A 19,142-nucleotide genomic window follows, 5' to 3' on the forward strand; every position below is an offset into this window, starting at 1 on the left:
GAGTAATTTATTAACATTCGCGAAATAAAATTCTGATTTGATGTAATATTTTATTTAGGATTTAAAATTTTATAAAAAAAATATTTATATAGAACGCTAAGATTTGTCAACGTAATTCAACGATAATGAGCTCTTTGCGAGCTCTGTGTGTGCGAAGTATGCGAGATTTCCTCAAGCACAATCGCACAATATGCACCAAGATATATTTGCTCTATATTTGATTAATCGTAGATTCATTACCTCAGTAAAAAAAAATTCTGACTCACCAATTAATCCGATGCGCAACAGGTGGAGTTATTCACGTAGCTACGATGATACTGTAACATACAAACATAAAATTCAAATTAAAGAAGCGTTCAAAATGATCAATATTTCAAAAGATAATTCTTACGCGCCTCTAATTCGTCTTTCAATAAAATATTTAGCAATGCGTACAATTATTATCTATTTACTGAAAAAGATCTTTTACAAGAATTAGATAATTTCTCTTTTTCTAATTATTTTTAACTTATCAAAATAAAACAATTTAAATAAATGGAAAAGAATTATTATGTAGATGATATTCACCTCAAGGTTGCTCCGCTGGGGCCCGATGTCTCTCCCAGACCTCCTCCTCCTCTCACCTCTCACCGCACAAGACACTCGCTAGAAATACTCGCGGATAATAAACTACAATCGCGCGTCAATCACTACGTCAACTACAATCACTCGTTGAACGTCGGTACGAGTCGCGGCGAAACGTTGTCGCTCGTGTAAGTAATTTCTTTCTCGTGAACGAAAAGAAATCCTCCGGTTACAGAGCGTGTGTGTTGCAAGCTGAATGTACGCCGAATATACTGTTTCTTCTCGTGTCGACTACAACGAGTAGCCGCAGGGGGAAGTGATCCGCGCAGTTCCTTGGGCCGAACAAACCCACGGCATTAAACCCGAGTTCCCGACACCGCGGACATACACACACAACTACACATACTCGCGTCAGTGCAATTGAAAAAAGACACGCATCACGGCTCATACTTGCGTCGCGTCAATGCAATTGGAAAAAGACCTCACGGCTCATAAGACTATTGGTTCGCCCTGGCCGTTTTCGGGGCAGTATTGCCTGAAGGCCATTAAACATACGATGATAATTACAACGAGTGGGATGGCTGAAATGAACGTCGAGTGCCGTGCTGGACGCCCATACGTATCACCCTCCCGCTCCTCCCGGCTGTGATTTGACGGGTCTCCTGCAATGCGCCGTGATCGGTAAGTGAATAAGTGAATTGTGCATGAGAGACAAATGATTTGAAGCGCGATACCTACATCCCGAATCTTTAGAATCATTGTCCCGCGTGTCGCAGTGAGACGATAACCTCGGAATTCGTGTTGTATCTCTTGCCTCCGTTTTGATTTCTACTTCGAATGAATAAATCGTGTATGGAAAGACGCTTCGGTGAATAGCTCGAATCTCTCATTAAGCACGGGAATTAATAATCTATTGAGTAATTAAAGAGAATGATCGCGCGTTTGGCGTTTTCACTTTACTTGTCGCGATCGCGAACGAGGGAGTGAGCTAGCTTGCTCCAAAATGCGTATAAACTATGAACTTTGAGAGTGCGAATTAACAAGCTCAACCGTGTGTATGCGAATACAATTTCGTTTTTCGTTGAAAAACACACATAATTTGCTCGTAAGATTCGTTACGTTTACAAATGTTTCAAATTTATTTGTATGTGCTCCTAATCTAACTTCGTAGAAAATTAAAAAATTTCGTCGCAATCGTTTTTGCAGCGCGGTGATCGCGCATACCATAAAAAACGATAAACCGTCGTCGTCAAGATACTTAAAAATTATAAAACATTCTCTGTTGCATGTTCCCCAAATATTATTCGTTTTACTTACAAAATTTTCCATAAAGGCCTATTGTCTCGTATTCGGATTTTTAAATTAATAGGAGATACATATCTTTGATATTTGAAATAACCCAGACAGCACGTACAAAAGCGGGACATAAGACGTTTAAAAGACATCTTTTAGACATTTTTTTAGATATCTTACGAAAAAATGGCTAAAAGACTTCTTATATGTCCCGATTTTGGACATTGTGCTGTCTGGGAAGTGTGAAAGTGAAAGAAGAGAAAAAGTGAGAGAGGGAGAGAGGGCTATTAGATATTTAACACATAATATAAATAGGTATATAAAATAAGTTAATATATTTATCGATACATGTAAGATATAAATATTAAACTGATCCTCAACCAATTACAATCGAGAATATTTATATCTTACATTGCATGTATCGATAAATATTAACTTATTTTATATATTAATATATCTATATACAAAATATATATTTAGAAGAGGAATATCTACCCTCTCTCTCTTTTTCTCTTTTCGACAATGCCGATAAAACATCATTTTGGTGCGCGTCCGTGCTACATCAGCAAATGTAATACATATATGTATATGTATATGATGTATATACATTTGCAGTTTTTGCAGATGTAGCACGGACGCGCACCAAAATGATGTTTTATCGATAGTGTCTGAAAATGAACGTGGCTACGTAGTACCAATTTTGAAAATAGATGTACTGGCGGTAGTGTATGTACAGGGGCTTTCGACCCACGAAAAAGGCCGGGATGCAGTTTCTCTCAGGCTTCTCATCTCTGCCGCGGCTAATCCAACTCGCTTTATCTTATTAAACGATTCCAAATCGAACACGTTTGTACAAACTTTTTTCTTCATTATGATCAATGTTCTCACCTCTTATATTTATTAAACTTTCTTCCTGAATCACCTTGTGTAGATACAATAAAAATGATAATAACAGAAAATGTTACATAAAAGTTAATTGTAATATTTAATGTGTTATATTGAAAAAACTGTTGTACAAAACTATTTTAACATATCCAGTTAAAAGAATAAAATAATTGCAGTGCATTGCAACATAAATCGTGTTGATTTCCGTAAAAAGAATAAAATGACTGTTTAGGTGAATAATAAATGTGAGTGAATAATAAGGGTTTCTTAACATTTTATAATTTTAAAAATGTTAAAAACGTTTTTTGAAAAAAAAGTGTTGAAGTAAAAAAATTCCGCCAAATAAAAAAAAATATGAGAAACATTTTTAAACCCACCAACATAATAAAAGATATTTAAATAATGCAGTTGAAAAGTGAATAATATATCATACCAATAAAACAGTTTTTTTTTTTAATAAAAGTACATATCGATCGTTAACAACTTTATCGACAACTACATGGAAGTACTGAACGACGTGTATCAAATTCGTTCCCTGATTTATCAGTTGTTATTAATAGTTAACATTTATATTTTATCTATAGAAAAGCACAGAAGATATTTAAATAATACCTAATTAACATATTTCTAAAATATGCAGTTTTAATGTAAGTACTTTAACAATATTTCATAATTTTAAAACAGAATTATAAGGTTTGGTTCTAAATATATTCTATAGAAGGAAGATGATGTGAGAAATCTCATATTGGAAGAGACAAAGATTAAAGTGTAACATACCTCATTAGTTTTTTTATTGATGACATGTATAAATACGTGCTCTATATATAGGCATACTGGGCGTTTTCCGTTTAATAAAAATAATTACAGCGAAAAACGGCGCAAAAAGTGTAATATCAAATCGGTAATACAGTATACGACAACCATCAAGGTTGATACATGGTAAAACCACCTTCGAAATTTACGTATAAGTCGCATTTCTGGGTATAAAGTACTATCGATATTTATCATTATAGGAAATACAATTGATTAATCTTTAATTGACAGGCAGCGAATGTAGAGTTATATAAAAATTTGCGTTAAGAGCCGCGCAAACTGGATATTTTGGTCCGTGCTTATAAATTCATCGCACTGAGACTTGTCCATTATATAAAGGGTTTCGAAAGAAAATGCAAAAACTTTTAGTGTTATAGGCTCTTTGGCACGACTATCCGGATATGTTTTAACATCTCTTATTGATTTCCGAATTTATAGCTTCTGAGCTACGTTCGGCTATATAGGGCTATCAAAAGCTTACTTTCTAGCGTGCGAAAAGGATTTTCATGACAACTTTTTGTTCACACTTGACATATACATATTTATCCTAGCTTGATATCTGTTTATGTAGTTGCGACGATATTCTCGTTATAATTTGAGTCATTCTAGTTCTCAGAGTTTTGTGGATTTCACCGCAAAGAAAAATGTCAGAAAATTTGTTTATTCGTGTATAAACCGCAGTTATTTCTACTGTTTTTATAACATAGCAGTTCTAAAAGAATAACTTTCTAAAAAAAGAAACGAAATAATCCGAGATTACGCTATCGCAGTTGGTACTATTTCAACTTCTTGTGAAGTGTCACTTAGCATTAAAGTAGCCGTCGTTTGCTGCCGAGAATTCTGATCGATGCCTCTGGTGCTCGGCGGAACGTACGTCCACCATGCCAAGAAAAAGAAGAGCAGCGAAGCCGCTTTCCCAATAAATGCCAGTGCGAGCATGTATCTATGTAACGAAATCGTATTTGAAAGACTTCGGATTAACCCGCAATTTATGTACACAAAAAAAAAGAAGTATCAAAGCAACTTATATGTATACCCGTATATATACAATCTATAATTTCGAAATAAGATTGTATTGCATTAAACAAAAAAAACTTGATGCTTGAATAAAGTTATTTATATATAATTAAACAAAGTTTTATTTAATTCAACCCAAAAAAAGTGAAAATTTTTATAAAAAGATTATAGATTGTTGCGTGTATATATGAGTATATAAGTTTTGATTTAACACTTCTTTTTTTCTCTATAAGATCCACTGTTCGTGTAATTTACCAACCTGCTCATGTAATAATTGTCATATACGAGGCAAGCCCCTCTGCCATCGCACGTCTCGTTCCACAAGATGCAAGTGTCATCTATAAGAGCGCCGAACACCATAGGTGCCGGTATCGTTCCTAAAATCCGAACCTTGATCCACTGTATGCCTAAAGCGAACGATCGCTGATCGTCGCGCACGACCCTCAACGTTGACGAGAGCGCCGGCATTGTGCAGAGGAAAGTCATGAACATATTACAAAACGCCAGGACGATAAACAGCCACAGGTACGAGCATGAACTCGCGCAGGTAGTATTAATAGCCTCGTACTGGACAACGTCGCCGGTATCGTCGCTCGTTAAATTCATCGCCGGCACGTGTATACAGCTACAATCCGTGTATACCTAAAAGAAGAAACGTCACGACATTTATTCGCCGCGTAAAAATGAAATTCCGCTATTCCAGAAGTATACCAGGCCAGGGGAATATAGTTATATACTTTGACATTGTTTATCGGCGTTTCCCGATAACAGCCAGCATGACAGGGCGAGTAGTACGTGATTCCATCGACACCGCATATAGGGTCGAATTGCGATCTGGAGCAGCCGCAGCCGTTATTGCAGGTGTTTTCGAGAGATAACGCGATCTTTCTATAACGATACCATCTTTGTGTAACAAGTAAACGAGCCACTTTTCTAATATGCTAAATCCCATTACCATTAGGATAAATCTATATCAATTGTACAAACCTCGTGATGTTCTGATAAGGAACAGTCAATCCGGCAAAGTCTAAGTTCGGGCAGTTTAAAGCAAAACACAGCGTGAAAGCGATGCAAGCGGTTGTAGCCAGCAAACAAAATTTCAAAATGTCAGAGCAGGGCAAGTTTAAACGTTTTATCAAATAGCCGCCGAGAAAAGTACCGCCGCCTCCCGCCGGTACAGTCACCAATCCTGAAAAAACCATACTTTGTAATATAAACAGTATAGCGGTAATTAATCAACATGTCATCAATTGATACTTGTTAAAACTTCTTTACTGTGATTTGGCGCGTCACTTTCTTTCATATCGATTCATTTTCGGAGCTTTATGTAAATGATTCCACATAACGAGCCGCGCTTATATGAAATTCATGCTATATCTATACTACGATAGATTAATTGAATTGTGATATTATTCACCCATCAGCAACGCGGCCGAACTGGCACTGACGCTGAATTGATTTTCAATCAGTTTCGGTAGGAAAGCGGCAAATCCGGCGATCAGCAACCCTTCACTGGCACCTGCCAGGTTCAGCATAAAAAATGCCGGATTTCCAAGTAATTCGGTCAAAGCGCGCGGCAGCTCTCGTATCTTGGAAAACGCTTCCCCCGTCGCCGCGGTGGAAGATCGAGTCGACTTCTCGTGCGCTTCTGACACCCTATCCTTGGCTAGTTCCTCCGATCCTATTCAAACCGTCCGATCTTTTTACAGAGTGCTTGGGTGTATACGTTTACCGAACATCCACCTGATATCTCCAAGTTTATTTCATTATTATTTTATCTAAGAGTGTATAAGGTGAGAATAATCGTACCGGGTAAAACTGCCGGGAACGCCAAAACCGGTATCGCGATGACGAAGCACATGACAGCCGCTGCCAAAAAACCGATCCACCATGCACCAATCCAGACATTACTATCAGAAGATAACCCAATCCTAAAATTCAACGGTTTTAGGATGCGATAGATATTCGATAAAGCATATTGGCAAGTCTTTTGCCTTTGGAAATATATTTAGCATTTCATTCTATATATATAGATCTCGGGATTTCGATACTCTCTATTTTGAGTTCCCTTTTAACGGTAATGGATGTAAATATGTGCAAGAACGAAAGTAGAACATCTCGATGCTCTCATTTTTATCTCGGCTGAATGAACTGACGCGAAAAAAAAATATCTGACCGATTTTTCTCCGCCAGAAAAAGATGTGCACCTAAGAGATTATTTCGGGCGTATTCGGGATCAACATGTTCTCGTTTAACTTTTTATCTGATGATGATTTAACGTTAACTATTCTAATTTCGCGCAATCAGAAATTCTCATCCGACAAAGCTTAAACTTAAACTAACTTCTTTGATTAATTGCCAGTGCGAGATGCAGCGAACGTCCCTCTTGCGTGGCTTTTCGACATTGATGACACGATCGTTTAACCGAATAAAAGTAATTTTATCAAAGCTCGATGTAACGTATAATTGATTAATTAAAACGAAAATATATAATAATAAAAGAAAAATATCTTTATCGCAGATATAAAAAAGTATGAATATACTTTTCATTGAATATACCAATCTATATAGAATATATTTCTCGTAAAATCGAAGCTTACGCGAATCATGTTATCCAAATAAATATTAATATCAATAACATAAAGGATTGTTGAATATTTTGATAAATATTAATTACGAATGTTTATTAAGTATTTCCAGAGCCAGTAAAATTATGGAAATATATTGATAACACAGTGCTAAAATTCTCTGAAAGGTAATAAATACGATAAATACGAAAGAGAGGATAGGACACTTGATGCGAAAGAATCGATACTTGGTTCGAGAAAAGGAATAATTTATATAACGCCCGAAAGTCATTACTAGAGAAACGACACACGACCGTAGCTATAATGTAACGCAACTTATCGCAGGAACTTGAAAGTGAGAAAGCGGAAAGGTGCACGTAGAGAAGTCATTCATTTCAAGCCAGCTTGAAGCCAGCTACATCTGCCGCTGCTGCATCTCCGGCATGAAACTTTTCATTTACCTGCGAAATTAAACGCGGCGCATGCACGAACGACTCTACGTGCAGCGATACGGAGAGCCGTATACCTATTACGCGAATAATTTTGCCTTATTTTTTGTGTCCTTTTTCTTGAGAAATCTCGTAAAACAACAAAGATGTAATTGCAATCGCAAGAGCACCATTAATTGTAGGGATGCATCGCGATTCATTTCCATTTTATTCATTCCTATATTTCGCGTAAATAAGGCTTCGAAAAGCGCGCCCGCGCGCGTGTATGTATGTGTATGTGAAAAGATGCGGGAAAAATCGTCTCTTCGGCTAACGATTAATTTGATTCTCACGCGGTACAGAATGACTCAACGGTCGACGAAGGGGTGCGCGTAGCTGTGGGGAGAGTCCTCGGGGAGACGCGTAGGACAAATAGAACTTGATTGTGTCCTAAGTGCTGAGGGGGATGAGCCAACAGTTTTGAAGGGTAATATCGGCGTCGTCGTCAAACACTGGTTCGCCACTTGACATTTTCCCCACGGGATACACTGTATATCGATGGAGTTACACGCGCTATTAATCTCGGCCCATTATACGCTCTAATGATCCTGGGGAATATTTTTAACGGCGCGCGGATCATTAAAGGAGCGTGTGTGTTTGCGTTTTCATGTCTCTCGGATAAATATATATATGCCTTTTTCGAGAGAGGCGTATCGGGTGATACGACAACCGGGTGTCGAAACCGCAGAGTCGTCGTTTGATAATTACTCTTGAAAATCAACTAATCGGATCAATCGTTTACGCGCGCGCGCTCGCGCTATTTAATCGAATGCTTTATGTATTATCGTTTTGCAATCGATATCGAATTTCCCGCAAACTACCGGCACGGCGTACGCACATCGCTCGAATACTAGTGGCGAAATGAGGAATATGCGCATTTGCATACCATCAGATCGGTGAGTTATTCGCGTTCGAAACCGCGCGCGTCGACACGCGCGTTATCCGTATCGTGTCCGTACATACACGGCGCGGCGGTGTGTACGCGTATATTCGGTCGTCGGAGAGATAGACGCGAACGACCGATAAATCCTCGCGAGAATTTAATAAAGTTGCCGCTGACGCGCGACTAAACGTTCTCGTGTGTTATCAGGGAAAAAAAAGGTGTGGGAAATACGTTTAGCGTGACAACGGGAAGAGACGAATTCCGATGCCGCGGTCGTTACACGTTTTTCCCCTGTGTTCGTTTAACGCGACTACATTCTGTAACTACTCATTGCACAAATAAAACACCCCAACGAACTCTCATTCTCTTCTTGAAGAAATAAAGATATCTGAGATATATATATTTGTTAATAACAGAAGATAGCGCGCGCCCGTACATCTATTTAAATATTAAAATACTTACGTTGAAGAATCCACCGTAAGAAAGTCTGTATAAATTTTCAGTAGTTCGCCACCGACAACGTAGCCTAATGCTGGTCCTATTATGGCCATGGTATAGTAAACACCTGGACACACGATACATTTTGTTTTATTAAAATCGATCGAGAAAAAGTTGACATATACATTAAGAAAAAAAAAGTTGTTAACTTAACTAAAAATGAGTTCAACTGATTACTATTTTTTTAATTGAAATATTTAACTATTTAAAGTTTAAATACGACATTAAATTTAACATGATGTAATTTGACTTAAATATTTCAATTTAAAAAATGGTAATTAATTGAAGGCATTTAGTTAAGTTAACAACTGTTTTTTTTTTCAGTATGTACTCAATACAAACATATGTACTTGAGTTGCTTATGCGCGTCTTACCTAGATACACCGAAGACATCTTCTTCGAAACATTTTCGTCTAGATACGTAACTCCGAGGGTATAAAAGGGTGCCGCACCGGCGCCATGTAACAGCTGAGCTACCAGAAATATGGTTAAGTACACGCCACTGTAAGGCTCTAGCTCCGCTTGTACGGTAGATTGATCCGTGCAGGATATCTGAGTGGCCGAAATAATGATAAATCTGGCGTCGCCGGTTCACTAGGCAAACTACGTAAATAGAAGTGGGAAAAATCGAGAAAAGCACGGTATTACAAACAAGTTTCGATTAGTCGCAACGCACGCATTTAATTACGTGTATTGTGTTTATTATCGATTGTGATGTAAATTTCGTTTAGGAGAGAATTTAACGTGTGGTCTCGACGTGATATAACCGGTGTATTATTGGAAAGGTGTTACGGGACACGCCGCCGCGCCGAGCCTTCTCGATTAAACTTGTCACGTTGGTGATAAAGTAAACCGGATATGTAAATGGAGAATTTAAATACTGTAGTTTAATTTGTTTCGCTTACCGAGTGGCTCGATATATTGCTGACACTTTGGCATGTGTTCTCTGTTTGCTGACCCCCTCTATATGGTCCGGCAAGATAATGCGGAGACGCAAACAGCAGGCTACCTATACCTAAGACTAGAATTCCTATGCCGATATACCTACGACAGTCCAGAACATCCGATTGAAACAGGGTAAATTTAAACATTTAAAGAATGCGATTAATTCTAGACTGTATTTTCAAAGTCAAATCAAACAAAAAGTGGAATAAATCATTGTTGAATACGCGCTGTTTGACAGTGCTAGCTTTTTTTTTAATTGGATAAAGTAATTTTAGAGAAACTATCTCCAGCCGACGAGGTTCAAGATCTCCGGAAGGGCTATCGATTGTCGATTACGCGGGCGAGGGGTTCCGAGGCGTTGTCGCAGCAAAGAAAACAGGATGGGGGATTAACGTCGGACGGTGTCGGACGGACTGACGTTAGGATTAATATTTATGAGAGTCGTCGCGTAGAAACGATATCGGTATTAATATTAATGCGTGAGATAATGGCGCGCGACGACATACACGTGCGTACCTTGGCTTCGATGCCTTTGCGCGGCCGCCGAGATAGCTCACTGGTACGAGAAGAAGGAAGCTGGCTATATCGTATCCGCCCGCTATCAAGCCGGTCTCCGACGACTTTAGTCCGAATCTCCTTTCTATCGTCGTTATGACGACATTTACAAAACCGTTCACGACCATCCCTGGAACAACGAAGATACGTATGTGTGCGTGCGTGTTGTATGATATGTAACCAATGGCTCATTTGCAACCTATTCGATACCAACTTTATTTGCTGCACGAAATCCGGCAGTTTGTTTTACAATTGAAGAACAATTTTGCGACCCCTGACAAATTCCAATTACAAATTATTATACACGACTTTTCAATAGAGAGCAAAAACGCGCGTGATCGTACGGACAAATTCTAAGAAATAATGAGAATTTATCAGTCACGCGCGTTTTTGTCCTAAACATACTGTAATTAATCTGTCTTCACGCGATGTATGTTTGCACACTTTTGGGATTTTAATGATATTAATGATATTATAACGCACAGAAAACGTTAGTCTTCTTAACTTCTCTTACATTACAGGAACACCGAGTAAATGGCTCCCTTAGGATGCATTTTAGACATATTTTAATCCTAAAGAGAATCACGTCTGGCGAGAAAGAACACTCATTTCGTTGAAAGTTTTATCAAAAATAAATTTCTTACATTGGCGAATTTACACGCTTTTCAGCGACTGACGGATTTTTTCAAGTTTTTTTCTCTTTCTTTATCGATGTGTTATTCCTTCTTCCGTGATTCTTGATGTATACGCAAACTATAGACATCGGTCGGACAATTTCCTCGTTATCGTCAATCATCACCCCCGTTGCGCTTATTTTCATGTAGAAGCATCGAAATTGCGAATTCAAACGTATGAGTATTACCGTTGCCCGTGCGATAACATTGTGACGCATCAAATGCTATCAAGGAATTATGTATGCAAAGATACGACTCGCTCGATGTCTTTTTATAATAACGGCGTGCGGGACGATGAGAAAGTCGGTCTGAAAATACTCGCGTCCCTGACACTCGCGTCTAATCTCGGATGATCGGAAGAAAGTTAACGCTTCGCGCACCAACGCTAATGACAAAACTCGAAAGAAGAAACCGAGAGATTGAGGCAAAAGGTTTCATGTCTCATATCTGTCTCATATGTTTAACGTTTCAACTACGGCTGTCGTCAATGGACAAAACGAAAATTTCGCGAAACACGGCTGTCGTCAATAAGCGATTTTACGATTTTAAGATTCGTTCGATTGTGAGAAGGCACGAGAATCTATACCCGTAGTTAAAAGGCTAAAAATAAAATTGCAGCAAAATTAGAGCAAAATTATCGTCACTGACAGCACTGGTTTCAAAATACGCTATTTTCCAATTAAAAATATTTTCGTTTATTTAAATACTTCTTAAATTATTTTTTAAAGAACTTTGTATTTTTTATTTAAAAAGCTTAACGGAAAAATAATTAATTTTTTGCACCAAACTAATATATTAACCAGTTAGCGTCTTCACAACATTATAATTAAAATTTTTGTTTTTGAGCAACACTAACAGGCTTATCAGACATCGCGGTGAGATTCGCGCCGAGCGAATCTCCGTATGAAAAAAAATCATCAAACTACGTACCTTGCATCGCCCCGGCCCAGCACAGCCAGAAAAGCGCCCATTTCGCAGTGCGAAATTTCTGCAAGTAAATTGGCCTGAACCAGAACCAACCGCATTTCAGATTGTCCGCGGTTCTATCCGTCTCCTTCGGAATTTCCGGCTTTATTTCCGGTTTTCTCGGGCCGTCCCCAAACTGTTCCGGGAAGCTAGACAGGGTCTCGTGCATGTCCGGCACCCCTGACTGTAAATTACATCGGCGAGGATTTATCTCTATCATTTTGGGATATATAAATAAAACATATTGCATATTGCATTTCGGTTTTCCAATATACGCCAACATTCGCTCTGCCAGCCTTATAAAAAATACGATATGCAAAATAAATAGCAAATAGAACGGATAAGAGTAAATTCAGCGAACTCACGCGGCGTGCGCAAAACGACATGATTGGCTCTAACAATAAATAGAAGAGAATATGCTACAATCTCTGTGACCTACGGTCTCGAGTGATAGCCGTCCGTATGCGTTCTGTACGTTTCATATCGCTGATGGTTACAAAACAAATATTAACCAGACGTTTTCTATCCTTTCTTTTTTTCCCAACTCTTCTAGCAAATCGCGACAGAATTAAAAAAAAACAAGAATCAATTGCAACACCGTACAAACGATACTTACGCTGAATGTGAACTTGTCCCTCATAATTGTCAATAATTTCCACGAAGCGAGATAAGAATCTACGTATTTTGCTTAGCTTTTACTAATCATTCTTTTATCTTTCGGCGACAGTCGGTCGTAAAAATCTGGCAAACATTTAGTACTGAAATATTTCATTAAAACATCAACAGATCTCGTCTCATTAGACAGAGATCATTTACACTTGATCGGTCAGAGATCGCGATTTCCGTTAACCTTCTTAAGAGAAACGTCGGCGCGCGGATAAGAAATGCAACTTTGGATTAACAACCTCCACTTTATCAATTGATAAGAGATAAGACAGTCAAACACGATTAGTTCACCGCGCTGCCTCTAACTTTTTTCAAAGCTATAAGAGTTTGTGTGCACTTCTTTTGCTCGATGACGAGCATTATTTATTCGAAGCGCCGTTACGTCCACTTTCCATCTTGCGCTTCTTTTTTCTCTTTTAATAATTTCTGTCTGTGCAAAGCTTTAATTACAATTTTCCCAACCGGCAGAGAAGCGCCGATAGTAAAACGTACATCGTTCCATCAGACAGTATCACGAAGATCGTACTTCATCTCATCGAACTCGTCAATTTCGATTGCGCGTAATCGAGAGTCGCAAATTAATAGCGTTCCCCATATATCGATGCAACCGCGAATATCTATCGTTTACACCGCATTTTATCGTTGTAACTTGTAACCCGCGGCCCACAATTTATTTCTCGATTTACTCGCCGGTCCCGAGTTGGTGCACCGAGTGGGTTTTCGTACAGCGCAAAGGAATTTATTGCAGCGAAAAACACGTCTGTATTACACTTCCATCAGGAAAATTCTAATAACCCGCAAACAAATGTCTAGTTCCACGCGCGCACGTTCTTTCGCATTCATTTTTCAGCCGCGTCAAATCGGAGCCGAGGAACGTAGCACGTAGCGGCTAAGAGCGCGCGTCGCACGCGACTGAAGACTGAAGTCCGCACCCACGCTTCAAGCTCGCGCTCGCGCTCCTACTCTCACAGTTTTCCCCGTTGAGTTTAAACGCGATATAGACAACCCCCCCTCTCTCTTCCCTTATCTCTCCCCCTTCTCTCTCTCTCTCTCTCTTTCTCTCTCTATCCCTCAACCCACCACCCGCGCTTTTATCACAGACATATACCTTTTCTTCTTTCGTCCCCTTCTACCCCGGTTCTCTCTCTCTCTCTCTCTCTCTCCCTTCCTCTCCTATCGTTACCTACGACTTACACTGTACACTCTTCTTCCTACTCTTCTCCAATCCCCTATAAACCATCCCTACTAAGCTGTTGCTTCGCCATCAAGATGTACGAGCTACCCGGTTCCATCCGTCATTTAAATATGATCAAGTTTATTGGCTTTTGCGGAGAATTTATACGCCTGGCGTAATAACGTAGAGTTCCTTGCGCGAAGCTCCAGCCGACTAATAAGCGCTTAACGTATATGTATGTATGTACGAGGCTCGACATCGTTGCCCGCTAATTAACGAACGCTCGTTATCTATCTCGATCACTCTTTAAAGAGAGATAACACTTCTTTTTGAACATGGTGTTATCTTGTATGAATAATAATATTGCAAGAATAGATAAGGCTAATACTCTTATTTACATTATGTTTATCAACAGCTTTAACTCGATTTAAACTGCCGCGTCCATTACACCTTTGTTAAATATATAAGCAATTAAAGTTACTTTTGTCAAAATCGTAGACTCGACTATAAATCAATTACAAGATTTACAAAATCGATAAGTGTTGATCTGACTGTGATTGTAAGAAAATTTTGTACTTAAGATTATTACACACTTATTATTACACAGTTTTCAAAGACAAAGTTTACAAAATATATATCGAATGTATTTCGGCTTAAAATTTGAATTTTGATTATTTAATTGCCAACGAGATAGCAATTATATTTTGTTTATCAGAAAATTCCATTCGCTGTGCGCGACTGATGTTAGAATATGATAAAAATGATCGATGTGGAACAAAACAAAAGATCTCAGATTTAACAAATATGTTTGATTGTAAGGAATTACAGATAAAACAATTAATAAAACAAGTGCACGTACATTTATATGAATTGTATGAGAAAGTATAATTCATAAATCTGCGAAAAAGGAATGGAAAGGAACGAGCAAGACGTCGATTAGGAAAGTTTCAACATTTTCGCGGAAATGCCCGAAATTTCTTAAGTGCGCGGGAGAGGCGGACAACTGAGAGACAAGCGTAGGTCAGGTCGGATATATCAAACATCGCGGACGCGCCTGAATTTATGGCAGCAATAACGCTGGTACGCAGAGAGGCGAGAAGATCGAAATAAATCACTATGATAATATCGTCTCTTAAAGAGGCTAGAGCACAAAATGCAGGGTTCGTTGAGCAAAAGGGGAATACCCTCACCGTGTAGTGTATTTCGCAATAAAATCGAACTGTTCTGCGATCGATGTGGCGGAAGTAGTCGAAAAAAAGTTGGAAAACGGCGAAACAACAGAACGGAGCAGAATCATATGTTGACGTCGTTTTAAATCAGGAATTATGCGAGCGTAGGAATGAAAGGTATTCGCCCTCGCGGTGGCAGTTAATTACCATATCAAATTAAATATCACATCCATCTACCTCGCGGACAGTGATTATTCGCTCGGTAAAGGCGGATGAGCGTTACCGAAAATACACAAAAAAAAGAGCCATATTACGCGTAATACGTGTGTAAGGTATACATACGTGGAGTGGCATATTTTATTACACAATGTAAACGCGGTCGAGCAGGACTAAACCGAGATTGCGCATGTTGCACACGAAAAGAGAGGGGAATGGAGAGGGAATGAGGGAGAAAATAAATACTCTTTCGGGGACCATCGCGGGTGCACACGTTTCACAATCCACGCGACCGCTTCGACATAAATTTCGTGGATTTAATAAAGATTCATGGCTTCCGCTCTTGCGAGAGTGTAGTACGGCTGCCGTGTATGGGTCTGCTCGTCGGGAAGACGGAGCGAGCGGACGTTGTCTCTTACGACGATCGTTTCACCCCATAGGCGCCGAATTTTCTTACGAAATTTATGCTAAACGCTTCTCGTGCCTCAGGTGTTACGAAGATCCTCGATCGAAGAACTGATGTCGCAATTTCGAAAAATTATTCGAGAACAAACGTATAATTTTTATCGAACAGGAGGAATTTATGACAAATAAATTTGCGACGAACGTCGCAATTTTCTATCCAAACAGGACATGTGGTGTGACGCCTATGACAATAGACAAACAACGACTCGTGTCGATGCTCGAGGGCGTGGACGACTTCGGGCGGGTTACAACACGATGGAGATCGCGAGAGGAAGCTTTTAATAATGTTATAATTTGCGGTCCCCAAGAAGCACAGTTTGTAGCAACAAAGACAAATTAGAAGAATAAGAGAGATAGTCAGAATTAATTTTAAATTCCGATGTTACGCACGAGATCTTATCGCACGTAAACGTCACACGTTCTGTTTCTCCTCGTCGCTTTCGGGCGCGCGGAAGTCGCTCGATGTGTGTCCGTGCCTCTTGATACGCGCATCGCGATCTCTTTTAATCCTCTTATACGAATGCGAGTCACGGCACAAAACCTACTAGCTGACTGGAAAATACGCGAATGATTGGTCGGTGCATTCCTCGTGTCATTTCGAGAAATGACTGACATCAGTCGCGATTCGTATAGTCGATTTCTTTATCGAACGGATAAAGGGTCCTTTACACGCGGCGTAAAATATTTCCTGCCTCTCGCGATGATTATCCATCGACCACGTGATGAGGGGGAAGAAACAAACCGGGGGATGGAGTCGATTTCTGCTGTAGTAATGAAATATACTTTCGCGGCGTCCCCTTTTCGCCGCTCGGTCTTTTCCCGTTCAAAATGAAAACGAGTGTCTCCAAAGAGCTTTGTGCATGTCTATACCGTCACGTTCGATATTCCGGTACGTTTCTTTATGCCGACACACGTTTTCTTCCCTGCGAGGGTTTCCTGAGCGAGAGAGCCGGTAGGCCGTTTCGTGGCGCGCGACATAAAGCGCGCCACTTGCCATTTAGATTTCCTCCGCTTTTGCTTTTTGCTGGGAAAAGCTACACGTTTCAAGCTGAAAATGCGGATATGACGCAGACAGGCAACCGGCGGCGAATAGAGATTTTATACATTCCCGTTGATTGTTGTATTGACGTAATACCCGGTGTAAATATGTAACCCGGGTAGTTGCAACAGCGTAAAAAATTTTTCATAGATAGATCTGTATAATTATATTGTAACTAATACAATCGTGTACAATGCAATATATATGCATTTTTGAAATGACGAGAGAAAATGGAAAGTTAACGGAAAGTCCATCCCTCTAATCAATCGACAACTTTCGCAACAGCGTTTACAGCGTACCTACGTCCGTGACCGATGCATTCCTAACAACTATATTCAGGAGTAACTCGATTTACGGGCGTATGCAAAGTGAATATGCCAAACAGCTTGTTAATGCAAATTAAACGGCACTCAACCGACAAACAGGCATTTCGTGAAGCAGATGCCAATTATTTAGACCGTTCGTTCCTCTCCTGTTCTCATCCACTTTCTCCGACATTGACGCGCGATATTGCTAACAAACGCAAAGAAAAAGTATTTCTTTCTTTCTCGCGCCGTTTCTCTCGAACAATTAGAGAACAATGTGACATAACACGATTGCGCGTGTAACCTGTTCTTTCTTGAAATTCTTCTCTTCCTGAAATTTTAATTTTAGATTATGTAGATTTTATGACAAACACAGATTTTTTAGGGGGTGTTGTAAAGAAATGACGTGGTCTATAGTGGCTACCTCAAGAAAAAAACGCGTTTAAAACGAAGAACAAAATAACTTTCAACTCAAAATACATACAACATATTCAATAATTAAATCAAAATCAAAGTTTACTAAATGAAAAATGTTTTATGACAAAACGCAAAGAATTGTTAAATGTTAGAAATGCTTATTTACGAGATATTATTTTTAGAATCTCACTTATTATAAATAAATAACGAAAGAGATTACTCCGGTTTTTTTTTTCAGCCTCGTCATTCATTTACAATAGAGACCTTCAAGTAAGAGTCTGGCCACTGATCGACTGTGTGTTGAATGGTGTTGACAAACCATGGCAGAACCAATTCAAAATACAAAAACGAAAGCGTCAAAACGAATTCAGCCTATATTTGTTATGATTTGTCATACAGAACACGTTGTCATGTGTCTCTAACTAATTGTATAAACTCTATATAAAGTGAATTGTTTTTAAAGCTACCATTATTTGTCAAATTGGCCAGACTCTTACTTGAGGGTCTCTGCTTTACAACATGCCCAAAAACATCGTCAGACCCCACTCTTAGACTTTGTACACGCTTATACATAACAAATCTGACATAATACACTTACAACGAATATTACATAATTATACTTTTTTACATGTTAATGTGCGTTTACAATGGATTACAATGGGTATTATTCGCGATATTGCACTGCAAACATAAACACGTTCAAATTACGTGTACAGTTTTGTTAAATAAACGTTCTTTTATTACATGCATTGTGCTATTCTGCAAAAATTGTTAGAAGGCTTACATAAAACAAGATTATTTCAGCCCATTTACTCATATAAATTGGCTGATTATTTATAAGTCAGCAACGCAAGTCTCTGTCTCTCTCTCCCCCCTTCGTCTCTCTTCTCTCTCTTTCCTTCTCTCTCCCTCTCCCTTTATCTCCTTCCATTTTTTACAATTTTTCGAGCTTTCGAGCACGGTCCATTAATTGAGACAATGTCGAAGTACGCCGTGACTTCTGCGTTCTGTCTCCCCCTTTTCCATTATTTTCTTTTTTCGACATCTCCGTCGTAACAGGCGGCGCTACTTCTCATAATTGCAGCGCAATCGCGCTCGGTTCGCTCTTTTCCAAGCTTTAAGTCGGCTCAAAACTGTTTCGTCCATACGAGCGATGTTACCGAAAATAAGGCATTACAATAGGAATGAAAAGCGAAACCGTGCGTTCGCTACAGCCTACCCTATTCAAGAGTCTTGTCAGACTTTCTAATAAAAAAAGAACGACGGAAAATAGTACACTCTACTACGTTTCAACTGCTATTTTCAACCGTTACACTAACGTGCATCTTATATCGAAAAGATATATCGCATCCCGAGAAGAATATATACTGTCACAACTCAAAAATTCATAATTTTTAGGAGAGAGGAAAAACAAATTTAATTCAATTTTTTTTATTTGTGAGATAAAACGCAATTACAATTACAATAATTTGTTATAATAAAACTAGGTTATATAAATATATATATATATATATATATATATATATATATATATATATATATA

At 38.9% G+C, this 19,142-nt stretch overlaps 1 protein-coding gene across 2 annotated transcripts in view; it reads right to left on the reverse strand.

Moving 5' to 3' along the window:
* Positions 1 to 3,503: 3,503 nt before the first annotated feature.
* The window catches only part of LOC112456696 (solute carrier organic anion transporter family member 4A1-like), a 21,922-nt gene continuing 6,283 nt past the window's right edge, over positions 3,504 to 19,142 (reverse strand). The window contains exons 1-12 of one of the 2 annotated variants that reach the window (XM_025019416.1): positions 12,765 to 13,756; positions 12,113 to 12,332; positions 10,470 to 10,638; positions 9,914 to 10,052; positions 9,383 to 9,560; positions 8,973 to 9,075; positions 6,382 to 6,503; positions 5,990 to 6,253; positions 5,560 to 5,761; positions 5,310 to 5,460; positions 4,832 to 5,214; positions 3,504 to 4,498 (exon numbers count right to left, since the gene is read on the reverse strand). In XM_025019416.1, the coding sequence (XP_024875184.1) occupies positions 4,312 to 4,498; positions 4,832 to 5,214; positions 5,310 to 5,460; positions 5,560 to 5,761; positions 5,990 to 6,253; positions 6,382 to 6,503; positions 8,973 to 9,075; positions 9,383 to 9,560; positions 9,914 to 10,052; positions 10,470 to 10,638; positions 12,113 to 12,332; positions 12,765 to 12,788 (2,142 nt within the window). In that variant the 5' untranslated portion in view covers positions 12,789 to 13,756 and the 3' untranslated portion in view covers positions 3,504 to 4,311. Of the gene's footprint in view, positions 4,499 to 4,831; positions 5,215 to 5,309; positions 5,461 to 5,559; positions 5,762 to 5,989; positions 6,254 to 6,381; positions 6,504 to 8,972; positions 9,076 to 9,382; positions 9,561 to 9,913; positions 10,053 to 10,469; positions 10,639 to 12,112; positions 12,333 to 12,764; positions 13,757 to 19,142 lie in introns of those variants that run through there. The other variant, XM_025019415.1, reaches the window with a different exon arrangement.

Source organism: Temnothorax curvispinosus, unplaced genomic scaffold (genome assembly GCF_003070985.1).
Source record: "Temnothorax curvispinosus isolate PA1 unplaced genomic scaffold, ASM307098v1 QBEX01007090.1, whole genome shotgun sequence".
Lineage (NCBI taxonomy): Eukaryota > Metazoa > Arthropoda > Insecta > Hymenoptera > Formicidae > Temnothorax > Temnothorax curvispinosus.